We start from the raw sequence: 13723 nt of genomic DNA, 5'->3' as shown, positions 1-13723 counted from the left end.
TGTATGACAAAACCTTAAGATGGAAGTTGTTTCCATTCTCTTTGATGGGAAGAGCTAAATATTGGTACAGTCAAACCGTGTAAAGTATGCAAGGAGATTGGGAAAGGTTATGCTCTAAATTTTATTTACGTTTCTTTCCTATCTCTAAAGTGGTTAGCCTTCAAAAAGAGGTTCTAAATTTTAGACAACTAGAAGAAGAATCTCTTGGCACATCGTAAGATCATTTTAATGACCTCATCATCACTGGCCCTAACCTTGCTATTCTAGATCCAATGCTTTTTCAATATTTTTACATAGGTCTTAGCAAGGATTCCATGGAATCCCTTGATGCAACCTCTAGAGGAGCTTTCCTTCATTTGTCTACTAGTGAAGCAAGGGCTATGCTTGATAGAATTAGTGGAAAGACTGCCTACACTAGCATTTATAATGAACTCCCTGAGAAAGAAAAGAAATCATCTCCTAATTAAGAAGAGGAAGTTTTGATAGCCAAATCACAACCACACCAATCCTAAGATTTAGCTGTCAATCCCGAACCATCAATACCCCAAAATCCCTCAAGAGAAGAAGGAATTCCACATTTGGAAATCTCTATTGAAATTAAGGATGACCTCTTTGATGCTGATTTTGGGAGAACATTAAATTCTCATCTTTATAAGAGATCTTCGAGCGAATATAATTTAAATCCTTTCAAGAAGGGATCTCTTAGGAAGCGCTCTTATTCCCATATAGGACATCAGGAAGAATTTGAGGATGGCGTGTCTAGTGATGCTATAGAAGGAGAGCCAAGCCTTTTAGAAGTCATTCATATTCTCTCCCCTTCTATGCCCACATTAGATATTTTATCTGAACTCATCTCTCAACCCATCCTTGACCCCAATGATCCCTCTTATGCTCTTTCTCCTCAGTCTTATGATGACCCTAGAAATCCACTAAGACAACCAAAGCATAGGAATCATTGAAGGCCACAAGGAAGACCAAGAAGAGCAACAATAATGGCTGGAGGATATTAAGAACTTATGTGTCATTGCCATTGAATAGATGGACGAGGCTTTAGATGAGATCAACCTGAGAGTCATCAATCCAAGGGAAATCTTGAACAACAAAATGACTAATGAATGTCATAGGCATAGAATGATGGAGACAATGTTTCCGCCTATAGAAAAATTAAAACACCTTATAATTTAGAATATGGAGAGTAATATGTTGTGAATTTTTTTTATTGTGGGTTTAGGAGTTTGTACGAGCTTATCGATGAGTTACCTTGGCCTGCTTTGGGCTCATGTAAAATGATAAATAAAAGTGTTGCCTTCAGTGCACTGAATCGGTTGGAGGTGAAACCGAGTTCATGGACCTCTTTGTTCAAGGGCAATGCTAGTGCTCGGATGTTCGAACGCGCCGCACACCTGCGTGCTGCTGCGTCTGCCCATGATGCTTCGCGTCCCATGCTTGCTGCGGCTACTAAGTCCACGCGTGTTGCTGCTGTGCACAGGAGACCACACATGTGGGGCCCGCCCAGATACATGCGAAGAGAGGGTGGGAGCACAGTGTGTCTACCCGTGTTGACGCTAGCTGCATGCTTCACCGTAGGGGATTAAGCTTGGTGATGCGGGAGTGTCTGATTCTACGTTCGTTGGGTTCTGGCCTGCTCTAGCGCTCTGCATGCGCGCTTGCACTTTGGCCAGAGAGTGCTCGGCCATTTAGACACTAACCGCCTGTTGTGTGCACGTCCGACTATTGGAGCTGGCCCACATAATAGAGACAAGCAGCGTTGGATGGGTGCGTGCAGCGAGTGCGTGCCCACGAGTCAGAGCGTGTGGGGAGCAACACTTGCTACAACATACAAAAACCAGGTGAAACAATTGAAACATATATTTGCAACGTATATGTATAACCACAGCAACATATAACAATATCTAGAGAAAACATTTGCAACATACGTCTGAAATAGGTGAAACATTTGGAAGATACACTTACAACATACATGTATAGCCACTGCAACATATGTAACATCCAGATGAAACAACAGAAACATTTGGATTACTTGCAACATATGTGTATAGCAATTGCAATATTTATAATATCCAGATGAAACACTTGCAACATACGTTTAAAACAGCTGAAACATACACTTACAATACATGTGTATAGCTATTGCAACATATGCAACACCAGATCTACTTTTACAACATCCAAACGAAATATATGCAACATACATTTAAAACGCATGAAACATACGGTTGCAATACGTGCTCATGTGCTTGCTGCCGCCCAATGAAGTTTGATGCGGGTGAGGGGGAGCGCGGCGCGAGGCGTGGACGGTGTGAGGCACAGGTGTGCGCGGCATGAGGCACGAGGCGCGGACGGTGCGACTTGCAAGGCACGCGAGGTGCATGGGCGTCCGGCGTGACACGAGGCACGAGGCGCACGCGTTGCGAGGTGCAGAGACGCGCGGCGGGAGGACGGACGGTCGTCCTTGCAGGAGTACGTGTTGAGAATCATCAGGTTGACATGGCCAAATGAAGCAATCGTATAACGATGGTTTTGGGCCGAAATGTTTTTTTTAAGGATTGGGCTGAAAGCCTCGACGAACTTGCAGCCTATGTGGGCCGTAGGCCGTGACCCATGCACCTACTCTTATAGGCCGAGGAGAAAGTACCAGCACCAGTGGAGCCCAATAATCGTCTTGCCTGCCCTGTTCAATTTTTCTCATCTGGCCCAGTTCTGCTTCAGTAGAATAGCACAGGAGGATGCGGCGTCAGCAGCTTTTAGAGCACATGAAAATGGGAACGATATCAAGAAAAATCTGAAAAAAAACCAAGACATTTTAATCGATGTACAAATGCACTTTACAAACTTAGCACAACATAAACATGAAATACAACCAGCAAAAAAAATGCAACATACATTTAATGATGAATCCATTCATGATGGTTGCATATCATGTAAATTTAAAATGCTATCAAAACATGTTTAGACATCAATTAGAATGCTTTAAGATTTTTCTAGATTTATTTTCCCTACTTGTCTAGAGCTAAAATAATTTTTTAGAAGCTTCTAAAGAGCTCTAGATATTTTATTTGGATTGGTCAATCTATCTTTGCATTTTCTTTTGAAAATTTTAGAAGCTCAAAAACCTTTTTTCTTGGTTTAAACAATCTTATTATGTGTTTTCCGGGTCTTTTGACTTAAAAAGGGCGACAGCCATTTTGAAGACCACCTCTGAAGGGCATGATGACTTGTTTTAACGTTTGAGTAGAAAAATTATACCACGCCAATAGTTGAAGAAGATAAAAATGAGCCTTTTTCAACTAGCAATTATCGTGCCCAGTTCAGGCGGTAAAGCAGTGAGCGCATACTTTTTTATTAAGACGCGGGCCACAAGCATCCATTGTTCAGTCTGGCCTTGGCCTACCTGCCTTCCTGCCTTTAGTGTTCGAATTAGCAGCAATCCCGAGATCAGCAGGGAGGATGCGGTGGCAGCGGCTTTTTGTTTGCCAGCCTCTAGACGTGGACCTGAATTTTCAAACTCTCCTTTCTGCAATTGTCTTAAAAAGAAATTTCAAACAAGTTGCTAGTGTTGGACTTGACCCCCTGAGCTACGAATATGACTGCCACGGCCAAAGCCCACTAACAACGACATGATTAATACGCACGCTTGCTAGTAAGCAGACAAGCAGTAGATCAGCCACTGACAGCAGAATTCCGCATCTGCTCGTCGTGGCACTCCTAGGTTTTTCGCATCTGCTGGTCACCCCACGGATGTTCAGGCTTTCAGAGTGGCGACCACGTTCGTTTTTCTCCTTCTAGTAGACGTACTAGAGTACTAGGCGGCGCCAAAAGGCAAATCTGCGAGCTTTTTCTATGGCCGATCCGTCGCAGCTGCTCCGCTCGAGAAGCGCAAAAAGAGATGCAAAGTGTGGAGCGGAGACTCGCGTGGAAAATGGAGATAGCCTAAGTGCATCACCAATAAGTAATCTTTAGGATCCTTTTTCTCAAAACTTAAAGATGTGCATCACGATCGAAATGGCTGTCTCTGCTTGCTCCACGGTAGAAAGGAGACGAAGCCATGACCATGAACTCATGAAGGCAGCAGGTAGAGGCAGGGGCAGAGGCAGGCAAGCAGCATCAGATAGAAAGTTGAAAGCTCATCTCCTCCTGTTTCTTTATCGGCTTATCTCAAACTCCATCCAGACCGGTCAGACCAGCCCGATGCATCGACAGGTAAAAGGCGTCAGATCAGATCACTGCTGGCGCCGTGCACTCCATCGGCATCGTCACGAAACGGTGACCACGGCGTCTGTCTGAACAAACCAGCACGTACTGGTACTGTACGAGGAAAGAGGGGATCGCATTCTATCCCATACGAATCTGGAACAAAAGAAAAGAAAAGAAAAGAAATGTTCGCTCTAATCCGGGTGCACCAAACGGGAATCCATTCCTCATCATGGCGGCTAATAAGCCATCATGAAGATGAAGGCAGTGCAGTGCCCCCACCCCCCACATCGCATCACAGAATTTCTTTCTTTCGCCTTCGCCTCCCAAGTCCCAACTCACCCAACCTTTCTTTTTTTTTTCCTTTCCCGCTCCTTTCGCTTAATCTATTTGCTCACTACTGTACTGTTAACGATATCGTCAAAGCCTCCTGCCCTTACCAGGCCGCCTGCCTGCCCAAGTTTCCTCTTATTCCCCGGCCAGACCTGTGATTCTGTTTGTTCGTGTACTGAAGAAAGCATGCGTCTGGTCTGTCTGCACACCAGCAGCTTCTGCAGATGCAGTGAGTAGGAGAAGAGTGACAGCAGCAGCAGCAGCTGGCTAGCTCGCTTTACACACACTCGTTCCTGAATCAGCACACCACTGCCGGCTACTACTAGTAAGCGCTGCTTCGCTGGGAGCCAGAGCTCAGAGCTGAGAGCTGAGCAAGCTTGGCATGGCTCTGAGGCCAGTCCATGGCTTGGCGTCTCTTCTTGTCCTCCTCTTGTGCCATGGTGAGTTACTTACTCTGCTGCCTGCTGCTGTCTTGCCTGCTGATACTGTTAGCTGTCATGTAGCTGCGTTCCTTGCTACAGCCAGCTTCGGTTTGAACACCAAAGATGGATGGTTTTTGGTTGGAGATCTCATTGTCTTTTGACTGCTTGTTTAGTCAGTTTATTCAGTTGTTGAACTGACGAGCAGAGTGTCATGTCAGTGCGTCGCAGCAACAGACAAACACACACTTTATCAGGACTATTAACCAGAAGTACCAAACAAACATCTGCTTTCTATTGTTTGTTTTGCTTACTAATCAGCGTCCAAATACTGGAGGAGATCAAACTAAGCACAAGACGAGAGCTTTAGTTCATCCAGGCGCTGCTGAAAAAGAAGATGACGGTTTGGTTTGGTTCACGCTGCAGAGGGAGGAAGCGAACTGCAGGGAGCAGCCGAGGACGCGGCCGGCGTCGCGACAAAAAGGCTGGAGCGCGACGTGACGTCGCCCCTGGCCACGGTCCCGGTGGTGAACCCGACGGCGACGCCCGTGGCGATGCCTACCGCGACGCCGCCGGCGCCGTCGCTGGCCACTGGCGCTGGTGGCGGGAGCTGGTGCGTGGCGAGCCCCAGCGCGAGCGCGACGGCGCTGCAGGTGGCGCTGGACTACGCGTGCGGGCAGGGCGGCGCCGACTGCTCCACCATCCAGCAGGGCGGGAGCTGCTTCAGCCCGGACACCGTCCGCGACCACGCGTCCTACGCCTTCAACAGTTACTACCAGAAGAACCCCGTGCAGACCAGCTGCGACTTCGCCGGCACCGCCGTCCTCACCACCGCCAACCCAAGTAAACTCTCCACCCCTGAACACATCAAGATCAAAGCAAGTTCTTGTTCTGCAATCCGCATAGATGTTCACTCATTCGCTTCTCTGTTTGCAACTGCATCCGCAGGTACTTCGACGTGTCAGTATCCAGCAACGAGGTAAATTCTACCAGCTCAAGCCAAAAAAAAAAAAACTTTTACTCTAAAGATAAAGAAATACAGGAACATAGGTACATGTGCTGATTTCTGCCGTTTCTGGTGTACCGACAGCACCGGTGGTTCGGTCCTGAACACGTCGACTCCGCTGACGCCAACTTACGAGTCTCCGCCCGGGTACGGGAGCTCTCCACCGGCCGGGTACGGCAACTCCCCTCCGCTGTACGGGAACATGTCGCCGCCGGACTACAGCGCCAACATCAGCGCCGCCGTGAGGGTACTGCCCGGGCGCAAGACGACGACGGCCGTCGTGTCGCTGGCGACGACGTGCCTCCTGACCGCAGCACTGTCACTGACGGTGAGCGGCTGAACCTGCACACGCAACAATAGTTCCAGGCCGCCGCGTTGCCTCCGACGCACGTTCGGTTGCAGAATGGCAGCTCATCAGGTGCCGACCGTCACCGTGATGTCTTGAAAAAGCCTGAAGGTGGAGCCGAGAGCCCGAGACAAGCATGTACCGATGCAGCAGAGACTACAGAGGATACGTACATGTACACTGGCAGATCTGAACTTCTGAAGAGCAGGATGGAGACCAGTGACGCTGTGCCTTTGCCCTCTGGCAGTCACTGGCAGTAGTGTTGCGGTGTTGCCTGCCCTTGTACAGATAGACTCATATACACAGCGACGGTTATGATCTTTGGTATCCCTCCAACTCCAACTCGATCCCTCAAAATAGGGCATGATTTGATTTGAGAGCTCCTACATAAGTGCACTTGTGCTTAGCGCTAGTTTGGAAGAGCCTCGGCTTCACAAAGCAACTCCAGTGCACCTGCTTTACCATAAAGTAGCTACACAATAAATCTAAGCTATGAGAATACTTTTTCGAAGAGCACTAGCGTGAAATCTGAATTCATAGGCAATTATAAAAGATTATTCAGGGACTCAAATAAAAAAGACAACGTAGTTCCGTGCCGTCGTCCTCCACGCCTACTGGAACCGCCCCACGCGGCCATGGCTTGGGCGAGGCAGAGTGCGGCCATGGCTTGGCCGGGCACGGGGTCGGGGAGGGCATTGTGGCGGGGGCGAGGGGTCTGGCACGACCACAACTGGGTCGGGCGTAGAGTGACAGGGGTCGGGCATGGGGTTAGGGGGGGCAGCACTGCGAGGCTGAGGCGCGACGGGGACGGGAACGGCCGTGGCCATACTGGCCCTGTTCGGCTTACCCCATATTCGGTTATTTCGGCTTATTTTTTTCAGCCGAAACAGTGTTTTTCTCTCACAACAATCCAACCGGAACAGTGTTTTTTAGCAAGTTTCAGACCAGCGAACGGGGCCACTGTACCGAACATGGCGCGGCTAGGGTGGAGCTGGGCACCATGGGAGGGCTGCACGATGGGAAGATGCACCAGGGAGGGCTGCGCGATGGGAAGACACGTAAAAAGAAAAGGCGAACCAATTGCATGGTGGGTGATTTCTTCCAACTCCACAAAACAAAAGTTTTCAAAGCACCCCTTGAGAAGCTCCTTGGATTTCATGGATCCGGATGCTAGATCCATGTTTTGGTGGATCCGGAGTTCAAGATGATGTGGAGTAGCTATGGACATCTGTTTTTTATTCATGACACGTGTCCATGCATATATACATCTAACACGTGAGAAGAATATAGTTTTATTATTAATTATTTCTTATAAATTTAAGTAACAATCTCGCCTCGCGTTAGATACCTGTGCGTGGACACATGTCCTGAACCTACCGTTCCCACCAAATGTTTTTTCGTCTCACCCACTCCCACTATCCCTGTTCTTGCTTGCATGAGGTCACTGCATAAGCCAAGGTCGCGCCGTCGTCAGCACAGCATGCCATCTTCCCAGGAAACTGCCGGTCTTGTTAGCATTGCACCCTGGTCCCTGGCCCATGTTACAGTTTGACCCGACCTGTTCGGTCTTTTGCCGCCTGATCTCAACCACTCCGATATGATATCCAAGAATATGTCGAAACTCATGCCCCAACTATTCGTCAACACGCGGTTGCAAGAACGCGTCACGATCCGACCTCCCTCCAATCCAACATAAAAAGCTCTGGACAGAGTAGCCTCGCCTCGCCTAGCGTTTGAAGGACAGGATCAGGTCGAAGCAGAGAGCTCGTTCTCGGCGGCGGCAGCACCAGCTGATCGATCGGTCGCTCCACCAACAGATGGCCGGCGGGAGGAAGCGGGAGTGGCTGCGGAAGAAGATGGCGACGGCGGTGGCCGGGACACCCGCGGGCGCGGGCGGCCAGCAGCAGTCGACGCGGTGGGCGCTGCGCGTCCGCGCGCTGTCCGCCGCGCTGCGCCGGCGGAGGCACGGGCACGGGGCCGCCGCCGGCCTCCCGCGCGTCGACTTCCTTCGCCGCCTGTACGAGAGCGTCGTCTTCCACCTGCTGTGGGTGATCGAGTCCGCCGTCGTCCTGGCCACGCTCTGCTTCTTCTTCCTGCGCTTCGGCTTCCGCCTGTGACAACCATCGCCCAACGTTCGCTCGCCAGCTTATAATTATTTTTTTCTTACGCCAAATTAACTCATAGAATTTTTAGTCATGGCATATAAGTCAAACCAGACAAAAAGAACAGGACGATGTGTCCGCGTTCTTGCCCTCAAAACGATGTACCACATCCCCTTCTAATCTCCATCCAGCGTGCGTGCAATCTAACTTGTAAATAAATACTGTACATACGCAAAAATAACGCGGTAATTATTCAGTCAACTATTACTCAGATGTTCGTTTGCTCGTATACGATCGAGGATTATAAACTGGAACAATATTTTTCTCTCATATCAAACCAGCCAGCAGTAAATAATCCACGATCATTTACGACAAAACGAACAGACGGACTATCATGTGCCTGTTTTTTTTCTTTTATGTTTTGTCAGTGGGATAATTTTTGTCGTATTTTTTTACAATGGTTTCTTTTAGGGTGAAATTGTTTTTTTGGTGAATCAAGCTAGTAAACCAAATACCAAATTTTTACCATTGCAGGAGACAACACACAGATTAAGATTAACATATACTCCTCTGTAACTGCTAACAATACTAAATTAAGATTTTGTAAGAGCACCTAGGACAAGACGCAACTTAGAAAAGGGACACAAGAAATTGTTCAGCCGATACATAGGAGTCAAAGCCACCCTAAAACTGTTCAACTATTCAGAAAAACCGCGGTGATGGTGTCCTCGCCACATCCCGACTTGTGACATAGTGATTTGTGCTTGACCATTCGAAGATCCACTGTGCCAGGCAAGACATTAACATACCTTGGGACAGCCTCGACACCAGTCAGGACAGTAACATTCTGGTAATCATCCATGCGGTCTGTTCAAAAAAAAAAAAGCATCCATGGCGGTGGCGGTGCGAAAGAACCTCGCGATGCAGAACCTGCGAGAGCCAAGGCTAACAAGCTGAGGGTCTTGTACCTGCTGCCATCCCTTGGGCGTCTCAAGCTCCTTCCAAGAGTCCAGCACCTGTGGCTGGGACTGGGAATCCATGGCAGAGAGGTCAGTGTTAGACTATTCTAATCACATGGTCATAGATCTAGCCGGGTAAATCTTATAGATGAATAGTATGTCCTAGTACATGAACTAGACATAGATTAGCAGCCTGTTCGGGAGGCTGTAAACGATCGTGGATTATTTACTGCTGGCTGGTTTGGCGTGAGAGAAAAACACTGTTCCTGGCTGAAAATTTACGATCGTTTACGAGCAAGCGAACAGGCTGTAGATGAAGGAGTAGTGCTAGGTTACCGACCATCATAGGCCTTAGATACAGAGGCATCTGCCATGGGTATTGGGTCGGTGTCTACGCGAGGGCAGCGACGGTCGGTGAAGACAGTGACGGTGATGTGCGGTGGGGACCGGCGGTAAAGACCGGTGGTGGCATAGCTGGTGGCTTTCCGTCACTGGCTACGCCCCTCTCTGATCAGGTTAGGGTTTGTCGGTCGGGAGCTCGGCTCAGGCGAACCTCGTGACTTAACCGCCAGCCTCCACTTCTATTTATTGCGTAGTGTGACATGGGTCCTCCAACTATAGTGAACTAGACGTCCTCGATCAGGGGGATCAAAAGTCCTGGACCGTTTGGACCCAGTTTAGGATAACCGTCAGCGGCAGCCAGGTTCTGCTCCTCGGCGGTGAGCCAAACCAGAGCTTGAGCTCGGGAACGTCCACTTGCCCACTTCACTCCACGCGTCGTCCTTGCAGTAGGTGGCGGTGTTCGTTACGATGCAGTAGGTGCCGGTGTCGCTCGCCGCGTCCAAGCAGTAGGTGCCGTTACCGACTACGGATACGCAGATCTGAGAGCCCGCTTTGACAACAGCGTAGGAGTTGATTTCTAGGCAGCTGTGACCGGCACCGCCACCATGGACGTATGGCGGCGGCGGCGGGACCAGCTCGCGGTGCCAGGTCTTGGACAGGAACCCAGAGTAGTTCGGCTTGCGGTAGACCAAGGCCTCGAACTGAAAGCCGCCGCCGCCGCTGACACCCTCGGGCTCTGGCTTGGCAACCCTCCTGTCCATGATGAAAAGGTTGCCGCCGCCGCCGCCGTCGAGGTCATCGAAATCAGGATGCTCTTCAGCGTGCTACTGTTGATAACAAATCCCACCCAAGTTGGCTCAATATTTCAATTTCTCAACACAAAAGAATCTCCTCCAACATATTTTCAGACGAATAAATTTACTTCAGCGCTCCAGAAAATTGTTGATGCGTATGGTGTAGCCTAATATCAAGAAGCAAATCCTGGAGTATTCACCATTAATTGTGACTTTCCCTTTCTTATTTGCAGCCTGTTCGCTTGTTGGTTTCAGCCAGCCCAAATCAGCCAGCCAACAGTGTTTTCCTCTCACAACAAACCAGCATCAGCCAGCCCAAACCAGTCCAGAAATCAACCAGCGAACAGGCCGTTGGTGTCAAGTTTGGTGATTGGGGCCATGGAATTTGCTTGTTACTTGCAACACTTTATCTGATAATCCAGGAGAAGAAACTAGCTTCACAGAAACTTGGAGACATAATGGAGATGATGTTTGGTGGGCGTTATGATGATGGCAGTTTTTTCAATCTACACAGGATTAATATACAGTGAATTTTTCTCTGTTCCATTTGGGCTTTTCGGTAAATCTCCCTATGCATGCCGTGATCCCTTCTTGTAGTGATGCTTGTACTGAAGGACTAATTAAGGTAAGAGAGATGCATACCATTTTGGTGTGGACCCTGTCTGGCATGGTAGCCGCAGCGAGCTGCCGTTTCTCAATTCACTGAAGATGAAGATATCGATTCTTCTTGGATTTGCACAAATGAACCTTGGGATCTGATTAGTTACTTCAATGCAATTTTTTTTCAGGAACAGTCTTAATGTGTGGTACCAGTTCATTCCCCAGCTGATCTTCTTGAACAGCTTATTTGGTTACCTGTCCTTGCTCATTACTGTCAAGTGGTGCACGGGGTCAAAAGCAGATCTATATTGTATATTGCTTGACATTGAACAGTGAGAATCACAGTCCTTCAGCACTCTGTGCTCCCACTGCTTAATGTCGATGTGGAGTTGTGGACTCAACTATTATTGTCTTATCTCAATGGAGATGTCTGGAAGCAGAAGTAACACTGCCAAGGTGAAAACTATTTTCCTTGGCGGTTGGTACCCATTATATTGCAAGAGATGTCATATTGTCACTAAACATAGTAGAAAATGGACTACTCCGCTCTTAAGACTGTCATGACAATTAGAATCCCTAAAAAAATATTGGAAAAAGTCTATTTAACCCCCTACCTTTCATACTTGGTCTACTTCACCCCCAACTATGAAACCGTCTGTTTTATCCCCTGAACTTTCTAAAACCGTCTATTTTACCCCCCGGACGGTTTTCAGCGGCGGTTTTGCTACAGTAACAGTGGTTTTGAATTTTCTTTTTTTTTCGGTGAATTTTTGAAAAATCATAGAAAAATCATAAAATAAAAAATCTAATTTTATTGGACTCCATATGAGTAGATCTACACAGTGAATATATAATACGGTATGCTTTAGTACATTTTTTTTAGCTTTAGATTAATTGAAAAATCCAATTTTGTCGGTAATTAATTAGAATTTATCTATAACTAAGTTATACATAGTCCAATGAGTACGAAATTTTTACTATAGTTCAAGCATACAATAATTAGTGTACCATAAAAATTTCACCATAATTGGACCATATGAAAGCTCTAGTTTGGTTTTGGTGAATTGATGAAACCCTAAGTGCTAACCTAGTTCATCAAGTGATCATGAGATAGGTAGCACACTTCAAGTAGAGAAGCAAATGAAGATCATAACATGACAATGGTGATAGCATGGAGATGATCAAGGGCTTAAACTTGAAGAGAAGAAAGAGAAAAACAAAAAGCTCAAGGCAAAGGTATAACTTGTAGGAGCTATTTTGTTTTGGTGATCAAGACACTTAGAGAGTGTGATCACATTTAGATTTGATAGCCGTACTATTAAGAGGGGTGGAACTCGTATCGAAATGCGGTTATCAAAGTGCCACTAGATGCTCTAACTTATTGCATATGCATTTAGGATCTAGTGGAGTGCTAACACCCTTGATAACATTTGTGAAAATATGCTAACACATGTGCACAAGGTGTTTGCAGGGTTGAGATGGGTTTGGGTCCGGAATTCGGCGCTTTTGGAAAAATGAAATGTCTATTTTCTATTGCGCCGGATGCAAAATTCTTGGTGGTTGGCACATTTGAGCAAGGGTGAAGAAGTTAGAGTTGAAATGGAGTTGGTCGAAATGATGCTGGCGTCGGTCTACTGACCGAACGCTGGGTCACTCGGCAACCGAACGCTGAAAGGCTGCGTCCGATCGAGCTGTCAGACGGCACAGTAGGCTAGGGTTGAGCACCGGACGCTGGCTGCGTCCGGTCAAGGTGGACCGGACGCGTCCGGTCGGAAAAACATGCCTCGGGGAGCTTACTGGAAACGACCGGACGCTGACGGTTTTGATCGGAGAGTCCGGTCAACTTCGTAGCCATTGGAATCTGATGAACAGCGTTTGAAGGCGATGACACGTGGCGTCCATCGGGCGACCGGACGCTGAGGGCCAGCGTCCGGTCAGTATGACTGGAGCGTCCGGTCAAAGCGCGTTTTGCCCAGTGAAGGGGTATAACGGCTCTATTTGATTGGGGCTCTATTTATAGCCCCATGGCCGGCTCAAGGGAGCTCTCTTGCATATTTTTATTGACATAGCAACCTTGTGAGCCTAGCCAAAGGACTCCCACTCATCTACATCATTGATTCATCATCATAGTGAGATTAGGAGTGATCCAAGTGCATTGCTTTAGTGATTGCATCTAGAGGCACTTAGTGATCGTGTTTCGCTGCGGATTTCGCTTGTTACTCTTGGTGGTTGCCGCCACCTAGACAGCTTGGAGCAGCGAGGATCGTCGAGCGGAGGTGGTGATTGTCTCCGGCTCCGATCGTGGTGATTGTGAGGGGTTCTTGACCTTTCCCCGGCGGAGCACTAAAAGGTACTCTAGTGGATTGCTCGTGGCTTGTGTGATCCTCATCTTGTGTTGGTTGTGCGGCACCCTATTGAGGGTTTGGCGTGTGAAGCCAATTAGCGCGTGAACCTCCAAGTGAGTGAATCGCCACAACGAGGACTAGCTTGCCGATAAGCAAGTGAACCTCGATAAAAATCATTGTGTTCATTATTGATTTCGAGGTGATTGGTCATCATTGTTATTCATCTTTATGATTGATTGCTACTTTATCTACACGGCGGTATAAC

At 47.9% G+C, this 13723-nt stretch overlaps 3 protein-coding genes and 1 pseudogene across 3 annotated transcripts; 3 read left to right on the top strand and 1 right to left on the bottom strand.

Moving 5' to 3' along the window:
* Positions 1-4534: 4534 nt before the first annotated feature.
* LOC136518376 (PLASMODESMATA CALLOSE-BINDING PROTEIN 3-like) lies at positions 4535-6698 on the top strand. Its single transcript, XM_066512023.1, has 4 exons — positions 4535-4985; positions 5391-5807; positions 5913-5943; positions 6055-6698. The coding sequence occupies exons 1-4, from the start codon at positions 4928-4930 to the stop codon at positions 6308-6310; spliced, it is 762 nt and encodes a 253-aa protein (XP_066368120.1). The 5' UTR covers positions 4535-4927; the 3' UTR covers positions 6311-6698.
* Positions 6699-7954: 1256 nt separating this feature from the next.
* LOC136519099 (uncharacterized) lies at positions 7955-8680 on the top strand. The gene has a single exon (XM_066512759.1). It carries the CDS (start codon positions 8134-8136, stop codon positions 8431-8433), a length of 300 nt encoding a protein of 99 aa, XP_066368856.1. The 5' UTR covers positions 7955-8133; the 3' UTR covers positions 8434-8680.
* Positions 8681-9112: 432 nt separating this feature from the next.
* Positions 9113-10528, bottom strand: LOC136516132 (uncharacterized; the record flags this gene model as incomplete). The annotated part of the gene is made up of 3 exons (XM_066509515.1): positions 9113-9285; positions 9326-9479; positions 10142-10528. Coding segments are annotated over 3 exons (714 nt in total), but the record flags the coding sequence as incomplete, so codon positions are not given.
* Positions 10529-11449, top strand: LOC136516131 (V-type proton ATPase subunit a3-like; annotated as a pseudogene).
* Positions 11450-13723: the final 2274 nt, after the last annotated feature.

Source organism: Miscanthus floridulus, chromosome 17 (assembly GCF_019320115.1).
Source record: "Miscanthus floridulus cultivar M001 chromosome 17, ASM1932011v1, whole genome shotgun sequence".
Lineage (NCBI taxonomy): Eukaryota > Viridiplantae > Streptophyta > Magnoliopsida > Poales > Poaceae > Miscanthus > Miscanthus floridulus.
The sequence above is the reverse complement of the archived record's forward strand: the minus strand, read 5'-3'. Positions and strand labels throughout refer to the sequence as shown.

Excerpts from the sequence above, each read along its gene's own strand:
- LOC136518376 (XM_066512023.1), top strand. The coding sequence starts at position 4,928 with ATGGCTCTGAGGCCAGTCCATGGCTTGGCGTCTCTTCTTGTCCTCCTC. Across the intron at positions 4,986-5,390 it reads TGTCCTCCTCTTGTGCCATG|AGGGAGGAAGCGAACTGCAG; the intron begins GTGAGTTACTTA and ends TTCACGCTGCAG. Across the intron at positions 5,944-6,054 it reads TGTCAGTATCCAGCAACGAG|CACCGGTGGTTCGGTCCTGA; the intron begins GTAAATTCTACC and ends GTGTACCGACAG.
- LOC136519099 (XM_066512759.1), top strand. The coding sequence starts at position 8,134 with ATGGCCGGCGGGAGGAAGCGGGAGTGGCTGCGGAAGAAGATGGCGACG.